Source organism: Corvus kubaryi, unplaced genomic scaffold (genome assembly GCF_017639235.1).
Source record: "Corvus kubaryi isolate FWS band 111438036 unplaced genomic scaffold, C.kubaryi_AGA036_p1.0 37300, whole genome shotgun sequence".
In the NCBI taxonomy this organism is placed as follows: Eukaryota; Metazoa; Chordata; class Aves; order Passeriformes; family Corvidae; genus Corvus; species Corvus kubaryi.
The window spans coordinates 6,460,457-6,479,529 of NW_024581093.1; the positions used below are offsets into that span (position 1 = coordinate 6,460,457).

Here is a 19,073-nt window from a genome sequence, read left to right on the forward strand (position 1 = left end):
TTATTTCTGGTCCACATTAAGCACTGTCGGTATTCTAAGTGATCAGAGCAAACTAATTCAGTCTGACTTGATTTCAAGAGAATCAAGTATCAAGCCTCAGGAAGGTGAGAGCAGTAGAACTGAAGCATCCATACATCTAACCTTGTTGGAGCCCATCAGCAGAGCCTCCCAGCATCCATCAGACACACATTTATTTTGGGCAGGAGAGAAAAGTATTTTTTTGCCTGGACAAGACTCTTATGTACGTAGATGGTTTTTTTCTTCCAACTGTTCAATCCATTTTTTCCTCCTCACTCTCTAGTCCCTGCTGCTTTTTTGAGCAGAGCAATGGTAGAAGCAGCAGAGTCCAGCTGTGGCTGTGGGGTTGGATGTGCCCAACCCGTGCCAATCCATGCCCGCTGTGGAGCCATGAATCTCCCGTGGTTACTCTTTGTCTACACCTACAGGGTTAGAGACAGACTGAGAACAGGCTCTCTTCACCCCTTGGATCTTTGATAGCTCAAAGCTGAGTTAAGCCTTTGCACCAAGAGGTTTTTTGTAGCACTGGAACGGATCTTCAGAATCTCCCCACAGGAGGAACTAAATCTGGAGTCCAATTCAAACATTTTGTCCTATTTTTTACCTTCAAGGTTTCTTCTTGAAAGATTAATTTGTCCCCTTTCTAAGGTCAGTAACCAGCTCCTCAGTTTTCTTTGGGTTTCCCCTCAAAAGGAAGATAATACAAAGTATACACAAGGATATTCTTAGAGACCTGTGACAGAGGCCGCCAAAGGCTCATCCCCAAATGTAGCTGTTCTCTAGAGCTTTCATCCTTTATTCAGGACCCATGCCTTGTCATTTGCATTGATCATTGCTGTTTCTGCATCACCTCTTTGTTTTCCCGTGCAAGATGTGTTCCCTCCCTGGGACAGAGCTAACAGGCACTGAGCAGTCCACGTGCCAGGATAGATCAGCAGGGAACTTTGCACCTCTGTGGCACACGTCAAACCACCTTTGTGTGTTGATCTGACATCTCTGGACAGTGGGAACATCTTGGCTACAGATCCAGAGTAATGAATTGCCAGTAGATTCTTTGGGGAAAGGATTTGTTTAGCTAAACATGTAGAAAATGATTCTTTCCATTCAGGATTTTCTTGGCCAATTTGTTTTGAACAGGAGCCTTTCTCCTCCCAAGGGGGTCTTCCTATAGCATTAGTGATTTCTCCTGTCTCTGTCTCTCTCATTGCATGTCCCCAGGCAGGTGTCACTGCAGGGACCCTGCGAGCCAGATCCCAGCCTTGGTGCTGACAAAAAAAACCAATTCTGTGTTACAGTTGATGGGGTTTTGCTTTGTTGTTTTTTATAACAAGGAAGAAATGGAAAATGCAGACAGTGAAAAAGAGTGCAAGGCAGAAATCTGACAGCAGCGCTCTGTCAGCCCCTGGCAGGGAGAGGCAGGAACAGTGGGAACATCCATCTGAAATGTATTTACCCCCCATGCCCCTGGTGCTGGGGAGTCTCAGATGAGTGACACAACCCCTTCTTGCCCCTGGTGCTCTCAGCTCCTTAGGGCCCTATGTTTTGGGCTTTGGTAGCCCCATAGGTGCTATTTCCCTGCTTAAATCCCCTGGGTAACTTAGAAAAGGAGGGTTGAGTTGTGAGGGGAAGGTACTGCTGATGTGTCCCTCGGCTGCAGGAGGTTTGGCAGCAGTAGAGCAGTGTTTGCTTGGTGTACCAGAGGAGTTGTTTCCTAATTCTCAGAGCTGGAGGCTCTTGGAGCAAGTGCTCGGTGGTGGGCAGGGATCACCTCTGGGGTGGCCATGTGACTGCCATGGACAGCTTGCAGAGAGTCTCTCTACTCATAGGTAGAGGCACTGGGGAGCTGAAGCAAGGGAGACTTGGAAATTTGTTATTTGCTTTATTCAGACAGAAAGAAAAGTAAAGATGCTCGCCAAGGAGTGGATTGTCAGCCAGCATATGTTGTTACCAAGTCTGTAGTAGAGACACAAAGCTGCACATGGGATGTGGGACAGGGATGCTCTGTCAGGACAAAGACAGGTGGTAATGATTTCCTATTTTCAACGTGTCTGTAGACTTCTTTCTTTTCTACCTTCAGCACAGTGATAGTCACCATGCACCTTCCATCTCTCTGCCTCTTCCAGCATGGTGCTGCTCTTTTCCCAGCTCTCTGGCTGGCAAGTCAGCTAGCCTGCCCCCAGGCCTGGGCATGGCACCTTCTGGTTGAGCTCTGGGAGCACTACAGCATGTTTGAGGCAGCTTCTTCTGCCTCAGGGCTTCTACCCACTGTCACACACCTGGAGGATTTTGACTCGAGACATTACAATGGAAGTTGGAGCCCAGAACAGCTGCATGGGAGTCACTTCAACTCTTACTTGGGTTTGGGGAGCCTCAGCCGCCTCCTTTGCATGAGGGTGACAGACCCTGAGAGCTGTCATTCCTTGCTGGACTGGGGAGCAGCTCTGGGGTGTTGGAGAGGTGAATTGAGGGTACAGGAGGCAAAGGAGAAAGCATTGCCTGGGGGAAAAGCACTGCATATCCCAAGTGCTGTCGGGTGGTTGACTCTCTCCCTGGCTTTGTACTGTGCCATCAGAACCTAGCTTGGGAGATGTTCATGTGTCATCCATGCCCAGATCAGGCTGGGGGGGGCAGGTTGGGTGGGAATTGCCTTCTAATTTTGGAGCCAGTCAGCAAATGCTGGAAGGTGACTTCTTGCTCTGCCAGCACTGTTCAGCTGCAAATCTGGGGAGCAGCCAGCTTCTGCCCTTGCTTTCTGCCCATCTTCATTAGCCAAGGCTCACAGTGGGAGCCCAAGATACATGGGCTCTGCAAAGGGCATCCCCCTCCCTATCCAAGCCTCTCCACCAGTGCTGCCTGGATGGCTCCTGCATGGATTCTCTCTGGGCAGGAGGTGCAGGAGGTTCAAGGCCTGTTTCTACAGAGCTTTATTGTTTATGAAATGAAACATTGATGTTTCTTTTTGGTTTGTTGGTGGGAACAGCCCTCACTGTATGTGACAGTGATGGGTAAGGTGACATAATCTCCCAGACTTCATTCCTCTTAATTTCTCCATCTTTTGTCACCCTTCCTTCTTTTCCTGCTTTCTGCAAGCTGTGCATCAAACAGCTTTCCCAAGAGAAAATCCATCTGAACCCCTGGCACTGCTCTACCCAAAAGTACTGTTTCTAGTATGGCTGTGCTCTTTTCTGGTGCCCCTATCTTCAGAGGGTAGCTGAGACATCTTTAAACTCTTAGAAGAAGAGGTTCAAACCCCTTGTAAATTTGAATCCAGGTGCCAGATCTTTACAAGTTTTTTGGTGTAAGTCTGCACTGGGGATTTTTGTGCTGATTCCTTCTAGCCCAAGGTTGTTCCTGGACAGGGAACACAACCTAAAACTAAATCTTATGGTGAGGAGCATTGTCCACATGATCCTTGAACTCTGACAGATTGCTGTGTATTGTCTTTGCCAACTCAGAGAACCAGTAGCAGCCGGGTTAAGGTGTGAGGACTCTGGGATGTTAGGGATGTATGCCCTGACTGGGACAGGGAGGCAGCCAGGAGCAGAGAGAGGGGAGGGTTTCAGCTTCCAGGGAGATTGAATGGGGTTCAGCAAAGCGCAGAACAGCCCACAGAGATGCCCATCCCAGAATTAGTGGTGTGGGATGGAGCAAGAAGGATTTATTTACTCTCCACTGTGTGCTTCATGTAGCAGAGGGAGGTAGGAGTTCCAGGAGGTCGGGCACCCCAGGGGTCCTCTGGGCCCAGCTGCCTTGCTGTGTATTTTCAACAGTGCCTGACTCAAAGCTGTCTTTTCAGTGGCTCTGCCCTCGGGAGAGTCATCCTTCTCCTCCACAGGAAACCTCTCCAGCTGGGAGCTTGCTTTGTTTCTTCTCACTGGTAACTGTCACCTCTTTCCTGCCTGCTGGCCTCCATCACCACCCACTTGTCCCCAGCTGTCCCCAGTGTCACTTGGACCAGGTCAATCCTGTCTGGTCATCCCTTGTCCCATCTCCAGCAGCTCTGTGGGACCATTGGACTGTGAGCGCATGTCCTGGGAGTATGCTTGCCTCACTCTAGGTAAAGCAGGGAGGAATTCTGATGTACCATGTGAGTGACCTTTAACAGTAGCTCAGCAGCAACGTTAACTCGGTTTTTACATGCGGTAAAAGCCCCCCACACCCTTAATCTGATTTCTGCCAGGGTGAGGATCCCTGCTCCTTCTGGGCAGGAGATGGATGGCAATGCCGGCATATTCAGCAGGGTGGAGCTTCAGTGTCTGATTTATTTTGGGATTCGACCCTAGCAAGTATATTAAACTGGAGGTTTTTTTGGTTTGCTTTTCATTTTGTGCTCATTATCGTTGCAGCTTTACCTTCTCCTTCCGTGGCCCGTGGTGACCTGTTGCAGAATCCCATTTGGAGGGTGCGCTGGGCTGGGGCTGCGCTGCCTGCGCGGGATGTGCCGCATCAGCGTGGGCCAGTGGAGACACCTTCTGGGGGTCGGCAGAAGTGGTTAAGACGAGCGGGAATGTTTCCTCTTAGGTGAGGACTTCAGGACGTGCTCCATCATTTCACGTCCCTCCTTTTCTCACCCTGCTCTTTGCCCCATGGAAGGACAGCAATGCTGGCAGGCAAAGAGCCCACCAGCCATGCTGTGAGCTTGTCCTCAGGGTTCAGCTTTTGAGATCCAGCTTCCCTCTCCTGCAGCCTTTGCCCTAAGAAGAGGACAGACTGAGAACCTCTCTCTTTCCATGGCTGGAAGCCTTCTGCTTGCCTGTCAGATCCAACCAGGAGCAACCTGCTGCTCTCAGGTGGTTATGCTCAACCAGCTCTTTGGCTTCCCACTGCTTCCTAATATTGTTAACCCTTGCAGCCATACTCTTTGTGTTTTCAAGCTCTCAGCACTTGCCCCCATGAAGACATCTTAAAATGGTGAGTATCCAGATCCTGGCCACAGAGACAGCTGGAACACATCTCTCCTCCTTTGCTCTTTGTTACAGGGGTTAATAGTCATCTGTTTGCAGAGCTGTTTTTTGGAGTAGCTGGTAAGATTGTAGTTGGTGCAGATTGCTTTAAACAGCACTTCCAAATTACAGCTGTCGGGGCTTGTTTAATTTTGAACAAAGACCACAAATTGTATTTATTGTTAGAGCCACTGATTTGTTCAGAAGGGCCTTTGCCTTGAGTCTGATAGAGAAGCATTCTTCTGTCTCATAGAGAATCAGGAGCTCACCTGATGCTTATAAATCCCCTGGCTGCTGTGCAAAGCATGAGGAAGGAGAAGGCTTAATGGCTTCTGTCATCTGTAAAATCGGTGCAAGTCAGAATAACCACAGTAAAGTCAGTGGAGACTACTTCCAGGGCCATAACTTGTCAAGAGAGGGAAGTAGAGCTGCCTAGGGATGATCTTTACAAGGACCTGCAGTGCCAGCCTGCATTGCTGATTGTGGCTGGCCCTGGTCCAGCTCACCTTGGATCAAGTGACTGGGGAGCTTTAGTGCCTGCACCCCAAAAAATTAGATGAGCTACACCCCATAGGAATACTCTGGGAGAGGCATGAGCCATGTTGGATGAAGCCTGAGGGGCCTCAGACCCTCCTCTGACTTTTCTTCTTGAGGGTGATGGTACAGTTGTGGTCTGTGGGTTTCAGCAGGAGCTGAGGACTCTCCGTGAACTCAAAAATCAGATCTTGCAAACATCTGTCCATGGCTTGCTCCAAAGTGCCCTTTCAATCTGCATCTGATTGCCTGGAGGAGAAATTCAAAGTGCATCGTGTAAGGCCATTTAAATACCTCCTGTGTGTGTGGTCTCTGGTGCCTTGTCCTGGGATTACCTGGAAAGAGTTGGTGCTTTGTTGGGAGGCTGCTTTCACCCAGTTCCCTGGCTGTGCCTAATGGGTGGTCCTGTGTGTGGTCCCTGGGGGCCTGGCTAAGGATGCTGCACATATGGTGCCATGCTCCAGGGAAGCAGTCTTGGCACTGTTGAGTATCCAGGAGTTGGCCTCGATGATCCTTGTGGGCCCTTTCCAACTCAGAGTGTTCCATCAAATTCTTGCATTTAATGTGGAGGGGTGGTGGTGGTTTCTGGTGCATGTCCTTGGTGCTGGCAGGGACCTTGGGCACTATCATTACCTCTCTGTCCTGATGTTGATGGCTCTTACACAGCCTGAGCTGGCAGGGTCGTATCATCCCATGTGACTCTTCACATGTGGTTTGCAGAAGCAGTGTGATTTCTATCTGCTCTATTTTGGGAGGCGGGTGTGGGAAGTGGTGTAAAGCTGTGTCCCAAGCAGGCTCAGAAACCACCACACAGCTTGAGACTTGTTGGGTTTTTTTTTTAACATCTCAGAGTTTGGGACCAGTATGTGTCATAGGGTTGTCCTGGCCCTTGTAGGAAAGATTCCTCTCTCCCTGGTGTCAATCCACCTGTGCTCCCATTAAATCACCACGTTAATTCCTGGATGCATTTTGTCTCATGTGAGGAGTGTCTGGGTTGGGTGAGAGCAACCCAGAGGGGCTGACAGTTTGTTGTCAGTCCCTCCAGCTCCAGGCTGACCTGCTTCTGTCAGGAGGCTTAGTCTCAGCTCCACAGTGCTGGTGGAAGCACTTCCACAGCCTTTTGGCCCCTCTCTTTTGGGATGGGTCCTCTCTGCTCCTTGCCTTCCTCCCTGCATTCCCAGCCTTGGCCTAGAGTGTTTTCCTGCGAAGTGCAAGACTTGTTTCTGAGGAGGTTTCTTTTTAAACCAGCCCTAAGAGGTTACAGGACATCCTAGAAACAAGTGGGACATCCACAGCTTCCCTAGGCAACCTGTGCCAGTGCCTCATCACCCTCACAAGGAAGAATTTTTTCCTAACATCTAAACCTACTCCCTTTCAGTTTGAATCCTTCCCCCTTATCCTGTCACTACATGCTCTTGGAAGTAGTCTTGCCCCATCTTTCCTGTAAATTCCCTTCAGGTACTGGAAGGCTGCAATTAGGTCACCCCAAAACCTTCTCTTTTCCAGACTCAACAATCCGAGTTTTCTCAGCCTTTCCTCATGGGAGAGGCGCTCCATCCTTCTGATCAACTTGGTGGCCTCCTCTGGACTCGCTCCAGAGGTGAAGAAGCATCGTGTGGAGAGAGACAATAAATACACAGGTAATGCAAGTGCTGTTCACCTGCGTGTTCATTTCTCCCACTGTGCAAATGCCTCCAGAGAAATCCCTTCCCCGGGGCGAAGGTAAGTCTCTGGCTTGCATCCTGGCATTTAACAGCCCGTGTGTGCTGCGTGTTCTTGTGTTCAAACGAGCAAGCTCAGCCGCTTCAGAGGCGGGTGTGAGGCGGCCGGGGGCTTTGCCCCGCGTCCCGTGTGCCGTGTCCGCGGTGTCCGTCCAGGCCCGGGCCCAGGCCCCTGTGCCCGCTGCCCCCCGGGCCGGAGCGCTCCCGGCGCCAGGCCGGGCCGAGGGCGCGCCCGTGTGGCCGAGCGCCGCCACTGCAGCGCCGGCGGGCGGCCTTTCCGCGGGCGCGGCCCTTCCCCGCCGCCCTCAGGGGCCCGGCGCAGCCCGGCCCGTCCTGTCGTGCCTCGCTTGCTGTGGAGGCAGAGTTCAGCTGCTGGGCCAGGGCACGGAAGGCGCGGTGTGGGACCCCCGAGCGCAGCCCGGGCTTTGCGCAGCCCGCTCCTGTGCTGGCGCTGCGGATGGGAGTGCGGGTCTCTGTGGTGAGCGATCCTCAACGCCCTCCCCGCCCTTCCTGAGCCGCTTGGTAAAGCAAGTGAGGGTGGTTTTAGAGATGATACTGTTTCTAATACGTAAGCACAATGTCTGCTGCATTTGTTAGTTCATTAATTTGTTTTTGAAGGTATTGATATTTCCTCACCTTTTCCATCGTGGCCTCTTCCAAAGGTGTTTCAGTGTATTTGCATCTCACAGTGACATCCACCACATATGCCTGATTTCCTTTCACAAATACTAGGTCCTGTTCAGGTAATTAATTGTTCTTATCCCTTATATGTGGTTCCTGGAACACTACTCAGGCTTTCGTTTGGCTTCCTTTGATAGCATTTTGCAGATGTAGTTGTGCCTTTTAATTCTCACAGTGGGGTGTGGTTTCTCAGGACCAGGATCTTGCTGTCTGTCCTGCCGAAACAGGACAGTCACACCAGCCTCAGCACTGAGTGCACCTTGGAGCAGCTTCATCTGTGCCTCTGAAACCAGAGTCAAACATTTTCTCTTTGTCACAAGTCTCAGCGTGCCCATGGGATGAGTGACCTGTGCAGAAGCAGCTGCCAAAACTCAGCTCCTGGGAGCTGATCCCCAGCTCCACGTGAACCCCTTGGCAACACAGGCAGAAGACCACCAGCTCCAGGTTCTCCTTAATGCACCAGATGAATTTGTCTTCCGAGGGGCCAGTGGAAGTGGGGTCTGTCCAAATGCCCCTGGACCTATCCCTGCAAAAAGAAGCACAAAGAGCACTCCATGAGCAGGATGAGCAGTGCCTGGATGCTTCTAAGGTGCCTGCCCTACCTGCCCATGTCCTGCCTGCTTCTTGTTTGGTTTCAGCCTTGTGCTGGCAGGGTCCAAAAGGAACATTTCTGCTTCGCCATCATGCTCAAACAAGAAATGCACCTCTGCCTCCAAGGGGGAGATGTTGATGGTTATCTTGTTGCAGCTGCTGAGACAGTTGTGTGTGTTTTACCTGTCCATAAAAAGGGGAAAGGCTGCAGAGGAGACTGTTGCTTTTAGCACGTGTCAAGGAAAGCACCGTGTATTGGCAATAGGAGGTGGCACTGGAAAACCACAGCCTAACAAACGGGTGAGGAAAAAGGATCCCAGTCAGGGGCACAGGGCACAGTATGTGTGCTTATCCTTGCATGACTTTGATGCCTCCACATCAGAAGCCTGATGATGTACAGGCTTCAAGAGAGCTTTACACAAAATAAATTCAAAAGTGCCTGGCAAAATAACAGTACACCAGGCACGTGGGTTCTTTCCCTTTCTTTCTTGGGTTGCCTTGCCTTCAGGGAAGGTTTTTCTCTGTAGAAAGGCTTTTGAAAAGATTATTTTAAAATAGTTTAGCTTATCTCTTCCAGAGAAGTTATGAGACTACCTTAGATTTCATGGGTTAGCTCAAAATCTGAGGGAAGAAAATAGAAAGGGTCAGTTCCCAAGGAGAATGTGTAATATAACAAATGACCCATCTTGCAGGTGTGAAACTGAATTTGGAATAAAAGGGTTAAAGGGGCAAACAGAAATCCCAGCCTATACATCAGCCTGGATAAAAATCCTCTTCCGTTTTTAAACTATTTTGATTGAATGTCTCTGGGTTGTCAAAATACTCCCAGCCCTCCAGAGCTCCCATGGAGAAAATAACTTAATTTCAAATGTCATTAAAAACAAAAAAAAAAAAAAAAAAAAAAAAAAGGAGCAACGTTAAAAATAGAAATACACCAGCAGTTACAACAACATTTTTAGGCAGACTTTATCCAGCAGTGAGGATGCAATGTAATTACAGGAAATGTAATTCCCACTGTGATTTCTCTGCAGGTTCCCCTCCGACACAAACATAGTGGCAGGCCAAATCATAAAATCTTAGCACTACTACAGATTAGTGAAAGGTTGACACGTACTGGGTTGCATGGCAACATTTTGGTAGTGTGGGAGAGCTACAGGGGTGCCTTCTGTGAGAAGCTGCCAGAAGCTTCCCTCTTGTCTGACAGAGTCAATGCTAGGTGGCTCCAAGATGGAATCAGTGCTGGCCAAGGCCAAGATTTTGGTAATGCCACAGGAAGAGAAGATGGGTGGCCAGGATACATCCCCGGAAAGGGATTTCTCTGAAAGACATTTCAGTGACTAGAAAGTGAGGAGGAAAGAATGGATTGAACAGTTGGAAGAAAAAAACCATCTACGCACATAAGAGTCTTGTCCAGGCAGGAAAAAAAAAATTCTCTCCTGGACAAAATAAATGTGTGTCTGATGGATGCTGGGAGGCTCTGCTGATGGGCTCCAACAAGGTTAGATGTATGGATGCTTCAGTTCTACTGCTCTCACCTTCCTGAGGCTTGATACTTGATTCTCTTGAAATCAAGTCAGACTGAATTAGTTTGCTCTGATCACTTAGAATACCGACAGTGCTTAATGTGGACCAGAAATAATATCTGACATGCTGCCCTTCTGCCGGGCTCTTGATGAGCAATTTGAGGTGTTAATAGCTTGGAGACCATCTTCATTTGCACCTCTGCCATGCACAATCACATGGTGGCTGCTGAGGGACCCAGAGAAGATACATTACTGCTTAATTAACATGCAGAGCAGAACAGGGAGCTCTCACAGCATCCCCAGCCGGAAAGAGCCAGCAAAGGGGCCGTGCCAAACCCTTTGGAGCAGAGGCTGCTCTCCTGCCAGATGCTTGGGACCCTCAGCGGCCACCAGCTCAGCATCAGGAGGAGCAAGTGCCTGCAGGCTCAGGTCCAGCAAAGCTAACTGAGGGGGAGATGGGGTGATTAAAAGCTGAACACTGATTCATCATTCCCATGTCCAAAAGCCTAAATTGGTTTTAAAAAATGGGAATAAAGAGAAACAGGCAAGCGGCCAGCAAGTGGCCCCAGAGGAAATTAATTCCTCGTGGACCTCACTGGAATGTGCTTGTTTCTCTGTTACTATAAAATATATGCATTGTTCTAGCATCAAAATTAGATTTCCCCTTTAGGTTGTAATTAAACCCTAATTTAATTTGGCAGAAGATAACAGGGGCCTCCAAGCAGAGCTAACAGCCCTGCTCCTTCTTCTCCACCTCCCTCCACCTGTTCTTGCCAAGTTTTCTCTGCATTCCAGGATCTGCTCATGAAGGTGCTGTGAATCAAGAAGGGCCAAACAAAAAGCTTGTTGGGATTTGGTAAGACCCAGCTGGACACAGGTCTGCGGGTGGGAGAGTGGGTCACTGTGGCTGAGTGATCCTGAACGCCCTCCCCACCCTTCCTGAGGCACTTGTAAAGTAAGTAAGGGTATTTTTAGAGATGATACTGTCTTTAAGCTATAAGCACAATGTCAAGGTGCTTGGCATGAGATGATCTGGGAGGCAGTAGCTGCTGTTAGAGCAGAGCAGCACAGCAAATGAGAATGATAGTTTAGCCTGTCTAAATGACTTTGAAGACAGGGAAACATTAGGCAGCCAACTGGAAGCGTTTGAAATGTGCAACAGCTGAGCTGGGGCTTTCCAAGGACAAAGGCTTAGATGAAGCAGTTTCTGTGCCAGCAAGTCAGCACTCATTATTTCCTCTTTGTTTCTGTAAAATGAGATGATCCTGGGTGATTCCCTGGGGCGTATTAAGCTGTTTTTTACTAAGGGAGTGACTGGAGCTGTTATCCAAGAGAAGCCCAGTTCCTCTGTCCTGGGACCTGTGCAGTGGGGCTCTGACCTGGCCTTCCCCAACACTTTAGTAGCTGAATTAGAATGAGGGAAGTCAGCTTTCTGCCCTAATAAGAAATTCATTTTTTAATGTCCTTGGAAATAATCTTTACCGATGATCGTGTTGATTTATTTTTGTCTTCTTGCTTTTGTACTGTTTTCATGCTGTGCTTGTGCTTGTTGCATTTGTCTCATATCACTGCAGCCAGGGGATTTGCCATGTCTCATCTGGTGCATCATTATTTACCTGCTGTACTGCATGATTCAATTAAGTGAAAGGATTTTAAACTGTTATTCTGGAAGGCTCTCTCTCTTTGAAGCAGATTCCTCTTGTGAATGGCCCTAAATCAACTGGAAGGGAGAGGGTGAGGGGCGGCTCTGCTGTGGGGTACAGGAGCACCTGCCAGGGAAAACACAGTGGGTGTTTTGCTGCATTGCTTGCCCAGTGGGAAATGGGTTAGTGCCAGCTGAAATTATTTCTGTGCCTCTTCTGCAGCCGCAGAGAACTAAAGCCAAAAGCCTAACCTTCGCTATCAGTGGAGAGGGGCATCTGCCTTGGGTGAGGGTCCTGTGCCCGGGCCTTTGTAATAGGAGAGGGGACCCTGTGCTGTGCTTCAAGAGGCACCCGCTGGGGGATTCAGAGAAGCTCCCTCTGGTCCTTTGTAACGATGGCATCGTACCTGTCCAGGTGAGGACCTGCTCAGGGAGTGCTCTGGTCTGGGAACCAGTGCTTGTCCCATGGAGGAAAGGTACCCCAAAATATGGCAGACCCAGGAACAGGTCTCAGAAATTCTTTTTAGACAAGCAACTGACTTCTGCTCTCCAGGAAGGGAGTTCTTCTTGGAAATGGGATTTTCTGACCAGTCTGTCCTCTTCAGCTGAACACAGCGCAGGAAAGGTGGTGGGGGATTTTCTGCACTGTCTCTCAACTCACATTTTGTTCTCGTGGGCACGTGTGATGTCCCAGTTCCATTAGATTGTATTTGATCCCTGTTTACTACATTTTAATTAAACTTGGTTATGGTTTAATTACATTCTGCACATTACTTTTAGTAATTTTTTTTTGTCTGATTTTACTTGACCTTTGTGCTGAGTGCTGTGTTTGAAGCAGGGAGATGTGCTGGGCTCCCCATGCTGGACCAGTGGCACTGTGGTGTCAATCCATGTGCCATCCTGTACTCAAACCAGTGTCATTGTGCTCTGTGTTCCCTTTTTTCAGTTTATTTTGAGGACTTTTGTGGCAAAGGTAAATTCATTAACCATGAAGTGTGATCATACACCCAGGTAAAATGTGTGCCCTGCTCTTGACTTGGCCAAGCAGCAGCCAAATCCTAGACACAGTTTTCTTCCTTGGGCTTTCTGTCCCCCAAGCTTTTCTTGTGGACTCTTTGCAGGGTTTCCTGCTAGAAAGTTGTAGGAAGCTTTTCTGTTCTTCTAGACATGGTAGGTTTAGTTGGGGGGGATTATCACCACATCAGTGGATTCTCTGAGGTCTTTGCTGCACGTGGGAAGGTACTGGCCTGAACAAAGGCAGCCCTTGAGCCCATAACCAGCCAGCGGAAGCTGAAATCCCTCTTTGGCTCAGCTTGCTTTATGGCAGGAGCTGGCTGGAAGCAGATGGAATGAGAGCTGGGCATCAGCCCTGCAGAAAAGGCTCCATGTTATGGGAAGTGGCATCTTCTGTTCCTGCTTTTCTCTATCAAACTTCGGATAAATCCACAGTGAGGTGCAGATTCCTGGCGCAGCTGCTCGCCACATCCATCCCTTTTGCTGTCAATCCTGCCCTTGCCAGTAATTCTGGTTTAGTCTGGACTCTCCAGCTCTACCTGGGTGGGACACCTCCATGCTGGGTGTGCCAAGGGCATCACAGGGATCTTGAAATTAGATGTTCCAGTCTCCTTCAAAAGGCACCCTGTGAAGTGTGAAGTGGCCAGATATGCTGGCACAAGAGGGGCAATCCTTTGGAGAGGAGACATTTAGCCACGCACAAACAATCCGTCTGTGCCACAAGCTGAAGTGGTGCAGTCTGGGCCGATACCCCCACACCTTGAGGCTCAACCGTCACCTGCTGAGGAACACCAATGCATTCGATCCAAGTCTTTCACTGGCGCTTGAGGGGAGATTTTAATAGTTGTAGTTGGGTACATTTACAAATATCTACCTGTGTGTCTGCGTGGGTGCATGTTTGAGTTCAATTAAAACACTTTATAGATAATTGAGTGACTGTTGCAGCTAAGGCTGTCCAATCACTTTGTAAACGTTAAATTAAGCAATGATTAAGTGCTGCTAAATCCTTTTAGACATAAACCTGTGCCCAGAACCGGGACTGTGCCTCCTCGGGCTACCCGGGCAAAGGCGTCTCTCCCTAATGACGCTCTCGTTAATGACCCCAGGGGGTAATGAGCCGGTGGTGCAGCGTGTCTCCGCGCCGCGCGGGGGCGCTGTGCAGCGGAGCGGGCTCACGTGGCCGCGCTTCCCGGTCGGGGTCACGTGGCCGCATCGCCCGGTCGGGGTCACGTGGCCGCCGGTGGCGGCGGCGGGGCCATGAACGCGGAGCGGGACCTGTCGCCGCTGACCCCCGGCGTGGTGCGGGCGCTGACCGACAAACTCTATGAGAAGAGGAAGGTGGCGGCCTTGGAGATAGAGAAGTGAGCGGCGGGAGCCACCGGCAGCCGGGAGGGCAGCGGGAATGGGGGCGGTGCCGGTGCGGGCGGCCCCGGGGCTGGGGTCAGGGAGCCTGGCCCGGCGCCCCGGGGAAGGGCGGGGCGAGGTGTTGTGCTGCTAGGGCTCCCTGCGGCCCCGGGGTGGCGGGAGCCGGCCCGTGATGCTTGGGTGGGTCCAGCCGTACACCGGGCGGCGGGAGGGAGCGGCCTGGCTGCCCGGGGGTGGCGGTCACCCCGGGACGTCCGGGGTACCGGAGCTTCTGGCCTGGGTCCCTGCAGGCTCGGCAGCCCCGGGAAGGGGCTCAGGTGACACGGTGACCCTGTCGGGGACAGCGCCGTGGGCGGTGCTCGGGCAGGAGGGATCTCTCCCAGAGCTGCTCCCTGTCTCCCAGCCCCATCCCGCCGGCCACTGAAGTTTATCCCTGAGCGCGTCAGCTCCTGGGTGCGGGTGAGGACCCGCTGGCTCCGGGCGCATCCCAAGAGCCCGTGACAGAGGCTCGTTCTGACGGCGGGTGCCCGGTGCAGTTGCGCTTGCACAGCCCTATGCGAGGTGAATACATGAGTGGCATCACTGTAGGAAATGTACTGTTTGCTGTGCTGCGACACATCCAGAGTCCTGGTGGCATCCCACCTCTCCCCCGAGGTTTCACCCAAGCTTGTCCCATGCTGGATGCTGGCTAGAGAGGTGGGAAGTGTTGCTGTCACCCCTGGCCATCGGGTTTTGCCCTTGGTTCTTCCTGTGCACAGCTGCTGTTCCAGCGGGCTTTTCTTTCGGAGCATCCCAGGCAAAGGTCTGCAGGCACCTTCTGGTGTGGCCATGCCCCTCTGGTGTTGCTTGTTGTACCTGCCTGTCTTCTCACCCTTGCTGTGCTGGGCCGCAGCTTTCCCTGGGAAGGAGTGTGTTCTCCCTGGGCATTGCCTGAGAGCTCAGCTCCCACAGGAGATCTGAAGCATCACCTCAGGGTGCAGCCCAGCGCAGGGCTGGGAGTGATGGTCCGAGCTGGTGGGTGAGTTTTGGGTGGGAGATGTGGCCGTGGTGGGCCTGCAAGGGGAGCAGTCAGGCACGCGTGGCAGTCCGTGACATGGGCATGGAGTCTCTCTGCTGAGGGTTCAGTGCGGGATGTGGGAACTGCCTGCCTCAAACGTGGAGGGGGCTGTGTGAGAGGTCAGCAGAGAAAAGTGGCACCTGGGAAAGAGTGAGTGTGTGCTTTGCTAGAAACCCAACCCAGTGAGTGCCTTCTGCTGTTCTGTGCGTTTAGTTTTCTCTCATTGTTATAGGAATAATTTATTTTGGGTGGGTTGCAGTGTTGCAGGGTGGGATTCTTGCAATGTCGTCATAACTCCAGTCTCAGGGGTACTTCAGTAACCCCTTTGCTGCACTGTGAGGGGTGATGCTCTGTGCCCTATCCAAGCAGCTCTGTTCTAGCTTACTCTGCCCTGGGATTAAGGGTTTGTGCTTGCCTTACACTAACTAAAGTCTGCTTTGCGGTCAGGCAGTTCATGTGATCAAGCTGCAAGTACAACTTGGGAAGAGTGTGAAGAGGAAAAAGCAAGGGCCAACTTTTCCTACAGATTTCACAGGTTTAGTTCATCTAAAAGCCATCGCAGAATGCCCCCAGCAGCATCACTCCCATGTCCATGGCATCAAGCCAGGAGGGAGTTGCTGCCTCTTGACTCAGGAACCTCCTTATCCTTTAGCTGGTAATGCAGGAGCAGCTCCTGCTGCTTGCAGGCTCTGATGCTGCACTTTTTGCCTCATTAGTTAAATCTTGAGTCCTTTAAACTTGCGAAGGAAGCCTGTAAATTTATTCCTGTTCAAAACTCCATTAGTGAAATGTAGGCAGTAAAATGATCATCCCAATGATCTGTCTTGCTCGAGCTCAGTGCATTTCTCTTCTTGGAGCAGGACTGGAAATGGAGCCATAATCCCTAAAGCAGCAGTCTGTGAGTGGGGATTGGACTGTAACTGTTGGAGAACTTGGCTTTGGAGTAGGGAGAGTGAGGGAGGGGCTGCCTGGTGCCCCCAGAGCGAAAGGGAGCAACTGCTTTTTGCAGAGCTACATGAGAGCAGAGCTGGTGTTCGTAATTTTGGGGAGGAAAAGTTCATAAACGTCTTCTGTAATGATGTTTCTGGATTATAAAGTGTGTGAATGGCCGGTGGCACCTGTTTGGAAGTGTGAGATTTATATAGTGCCAAAGAAACCCTGTATGGAATTAGGCAGTGAAAGCTTTTGCACCTTTATTGACAGTTAAGGTAAAGATGATTATTTAGGCAAAGTTTTTGAGGTGCCTAAGTCTGCATTATGGATAGAAATGCAAGGAAAAAGGAGGAAAAAGAGCACTGCATTGGCCGGGAATCGAACCCGGGCCTCCCGCGTGGCAGGCGAGAATTCTACCACTGAACCACCAATGCTCCAGCTGCCTGCACAGCTGCCTGCACAGCTGCCTGTGCCTCCCTGCCTGGCCAAGGGCCCTGCCAACAGCAAACTGGGGCTGAAGAGCTGGTTGGGCAAGCTGGGACCTGGAAGCAGTTCTGTAGGCAGGAGCAGGGATATGGATCTCTTCATCCGCGACTGATGTGTTAATTATCTCTGGGTAACGACCTGCAAGTTTCTGGGGAGGAGCAGGTATTGTATATGGAAACTGTGTTGGCTTTTTGTTAAGTCTTGGGCTGTTTTAAGAATATTGAAATATACTGTTAGTAGTAAAGTTATATATATGGGATGTTAACTGAAGCACTTATGGGTGGCTGGAAGGGTCCAAAACCATGGCACTGTGTGTGGGTCTGGTGGGCAGCAATTCCCTGCCAAGCCACCAGCACTCTGGGTGCGTGCTGGGCTCCCATTCTGTGCCATGCTGGGGGTGAATGACCCTGAAAACCTGCCCTGTTGGAGGGGCTGTGTAGACCTGGTAACTTCTCTGCAAGCACACAGCTGCACTGGGTTGGCCCTTGAGAGCTCATCCTGGGCTGAGAGTTTGTGAACGGTGTAGGAGGCTGCAGGCTAGAGCAGCAGGAGGGCAGGGAGGAGGGCAGAGCTCTGGTTTTGCTTTTGGGTTCCTTCAGCATTCTGGATTTCAGTACTGCTTTCTCTGGTGCTTGTTGTGGCTGAAAGTCCCTGTCTCTGACACCAAGCCCCTCAATGTTTGTATCAGGCAGAACCTAAACCTCCCTGTGTGCCTCTTGCTCCTCTCCCCAGGCTGGTGCGAGAGTTTGTGGCTCAGAACAACACATCCCAGATCAAACACGTGATCCAGATCCTGTCACAGGAGTTTGCGCTCTCCCAGCACCCCCACAGCCGGAAAGGGGGACTCATTGGCCTCGCTGCTTGCTCCATTGCCCTTGGCAAGGTAGGTGTGATGGGTTTTTCGGCTTGTGCAGGTTGCGGTGAGAGAACAGCAGCTCCTCTTGGGTCAGTGTGATGGGGAGACTCGGGCTGGTGGCCCCGCAGTTCTCTGGCTCCCTCCTGCTATTGCAGCCTACAACTGGGTTGTGTTGGAGTTTTCCCAGCACACCCAGCCACACCCTTTGGGCCCAGGCGCACTTTCTGGCCTGGGTTACATCTTGGCAGCTGCTTAAGTGTGGTTAAAGGGCTTCTGTCCATCTATAGTCTCCAGCAGCAGGACTAGACTCAGCTGGTTGGGTGCTAGTTTGTGTTAAAAGAGCTGACAAGAGTTTCAGCCCTTCCATTTCCTGCTGTGCACTGCTAACACTGGCCCTTACAGAAATCCATCCCTGGCTCCCTCTGCCCTGCAGGCAGGAGATGAGGCAGATGCCCAGCAAACCTGATCGCTTCTCACTGTACCTGAATAAAAAAATTCAGTAATAAAATTCAAAATTCATTAGTAAATCCTGGCTGGCATAGGTGCACTAAAGCCATCACAGGCCTGAATATTTGCAGTGTATTCCAGGGCATCTCTTCCCACTCGCTGTGGCATGGTCCTTAGCTAACCAGTCTCCTTGTGCCCCCAGGACTCTGGGCTGTACCTGAAAGAGCTGATTGAGCCAGTGCTGACGTGTTTCAATGATGCTGACAGTCGACTGCGGTACTACGCCTGCGAGGCTCTCTACAACATTGTCAAGGTGGCCAGGGGCTCTGTCCTCCCGCACTTCAACGTGCTCTTCGATGGCCTCAGCAAGGTAAGAAGCTTCCTCTTAATCCCCATGTGCTTTTCGAGGACTAGTCCTCATCATCTCCAAACCAAATTGTTCAAGGTTTTTTTTCCAAGCAAACTGATTTACTTTGACCCAGACAGGTCTGAAGGACAGAGTCACAGAATATTCTGAGTTGGAAGGGACCCACAAGGATCAGCAAAATGAGCAGTTTCTACACAGTAGCCGCTGATACTGTGGGTATGAAGTTGACTGTCAGATACCTTGTTCTCTGTCCTCGCCTCCAGGATGTATTCTCCTGCTCCTTGTTGAATGGTACTAGAAAATGAGGCTGAGAGAACTGCTGCAGGCAAGGTGGATCTGCAGCAGTTTGGCTTTGTGGGGTCTGTAGTGTCAAAACTATGTCTGTGCATGTCTGCCTTTGCAGATTTTCACTGGTAACCTGCACTTCTCTGTTCCTTGGGAGTGACTGCTGGCCCATGAAAACCTGCATAGCTGGGGGAGGTGATGTGTGCTTGATCTCTCCCTTAAGAAGTCTCTCAGGAGAATTTTTTGGAGCCTAATGAGAAGTTGGAGATAAAGGGACTTCTGTATGTCTGTCCCTGTGTTGTCAAAGGAGAGTAACAGTCCTGTGAGCCTGTTGTGAGCTGCGCTGCAGAACAGGGAGCAGACCTGGGACCTGCTGTTGCAACGTCTCTTTGTTTCTGTCTTTCACAGCTGGCTGCTGATCCTGACCCAAATGTCAAAAGTGGCTCTGAGCTCCTCGATCGGCTGCTCAAGGTATTTTTGCTCTCTGCTGAGAGTCCTTGGTGCAAGCTGGAGGCATGTCCTGGCTGGGGATATGTCAGTCCCTGAGGCTGCAGCTGCTAAAGCCATCCCACCTCAGTCCTGTGGCTGCTGTCAGAATATTTTTTTCTCT

The 19,073-nt window shown here is 50.8% G+C and overlaps 1 protein-coding gene and 1 non-coding gene across 5 annotated transcripts in view; one reads left to right on the top strand and one right to left on the bottom strand.

The window, feature by feature from the left end:
* VAC14 (VAC14 component of PIKFYVE complex) overlaps positions 1-19,073 on the top strand; it is a 79,458-nt gene that overhangs the window by 6,275 nt on the left and 54,110 nt on the right. Inside the window, exons 5-11 of one of the 4 annotated variants that reach the window (XM_042027345.1) lie at positions 4,365-4,539; positions 4,705-5,771; positions 7,002-7,217; positions 8,091-12,068; positions 17,241-17,391; positions 18,014-18,181; positions 18,872-18,934. In XM_042027345.1, the coding sequence (XP_041883279.1) occupies positions 12,049-12,068; positions 17,241-17,391; positions 18,014-18,181; positions 18,872-18,934 (402 nt within the window). In that variant the 5' untranslated portion in view covers positions 4,365-4,539; positions 4,705-5,771; positions 7,002-7,217; positions 8,091-12,048. Of the gene's footprint in view, positions 1-4,364; positions 4,540-4,704; positions 5,772-7,001; positions 7,218-7,584; positions 12,069-13,873; positions 14,029-17,240; positions 17,392-18,013; positions 18,182-18,871; positions 18,935-19,073 lie in introns of those variants that run through there. The other 3 variants (XM_042027344.1, XM_042027343.1, XM_042027342.1) reach the window with 3 other exon arrangements.
* On the bottom strand, positions 16,386-16,456 carry TRNAG-GCC. The gene has a single exon. It is a non-coding gene; the product is annotated as a tRNA-Gly (tRNA).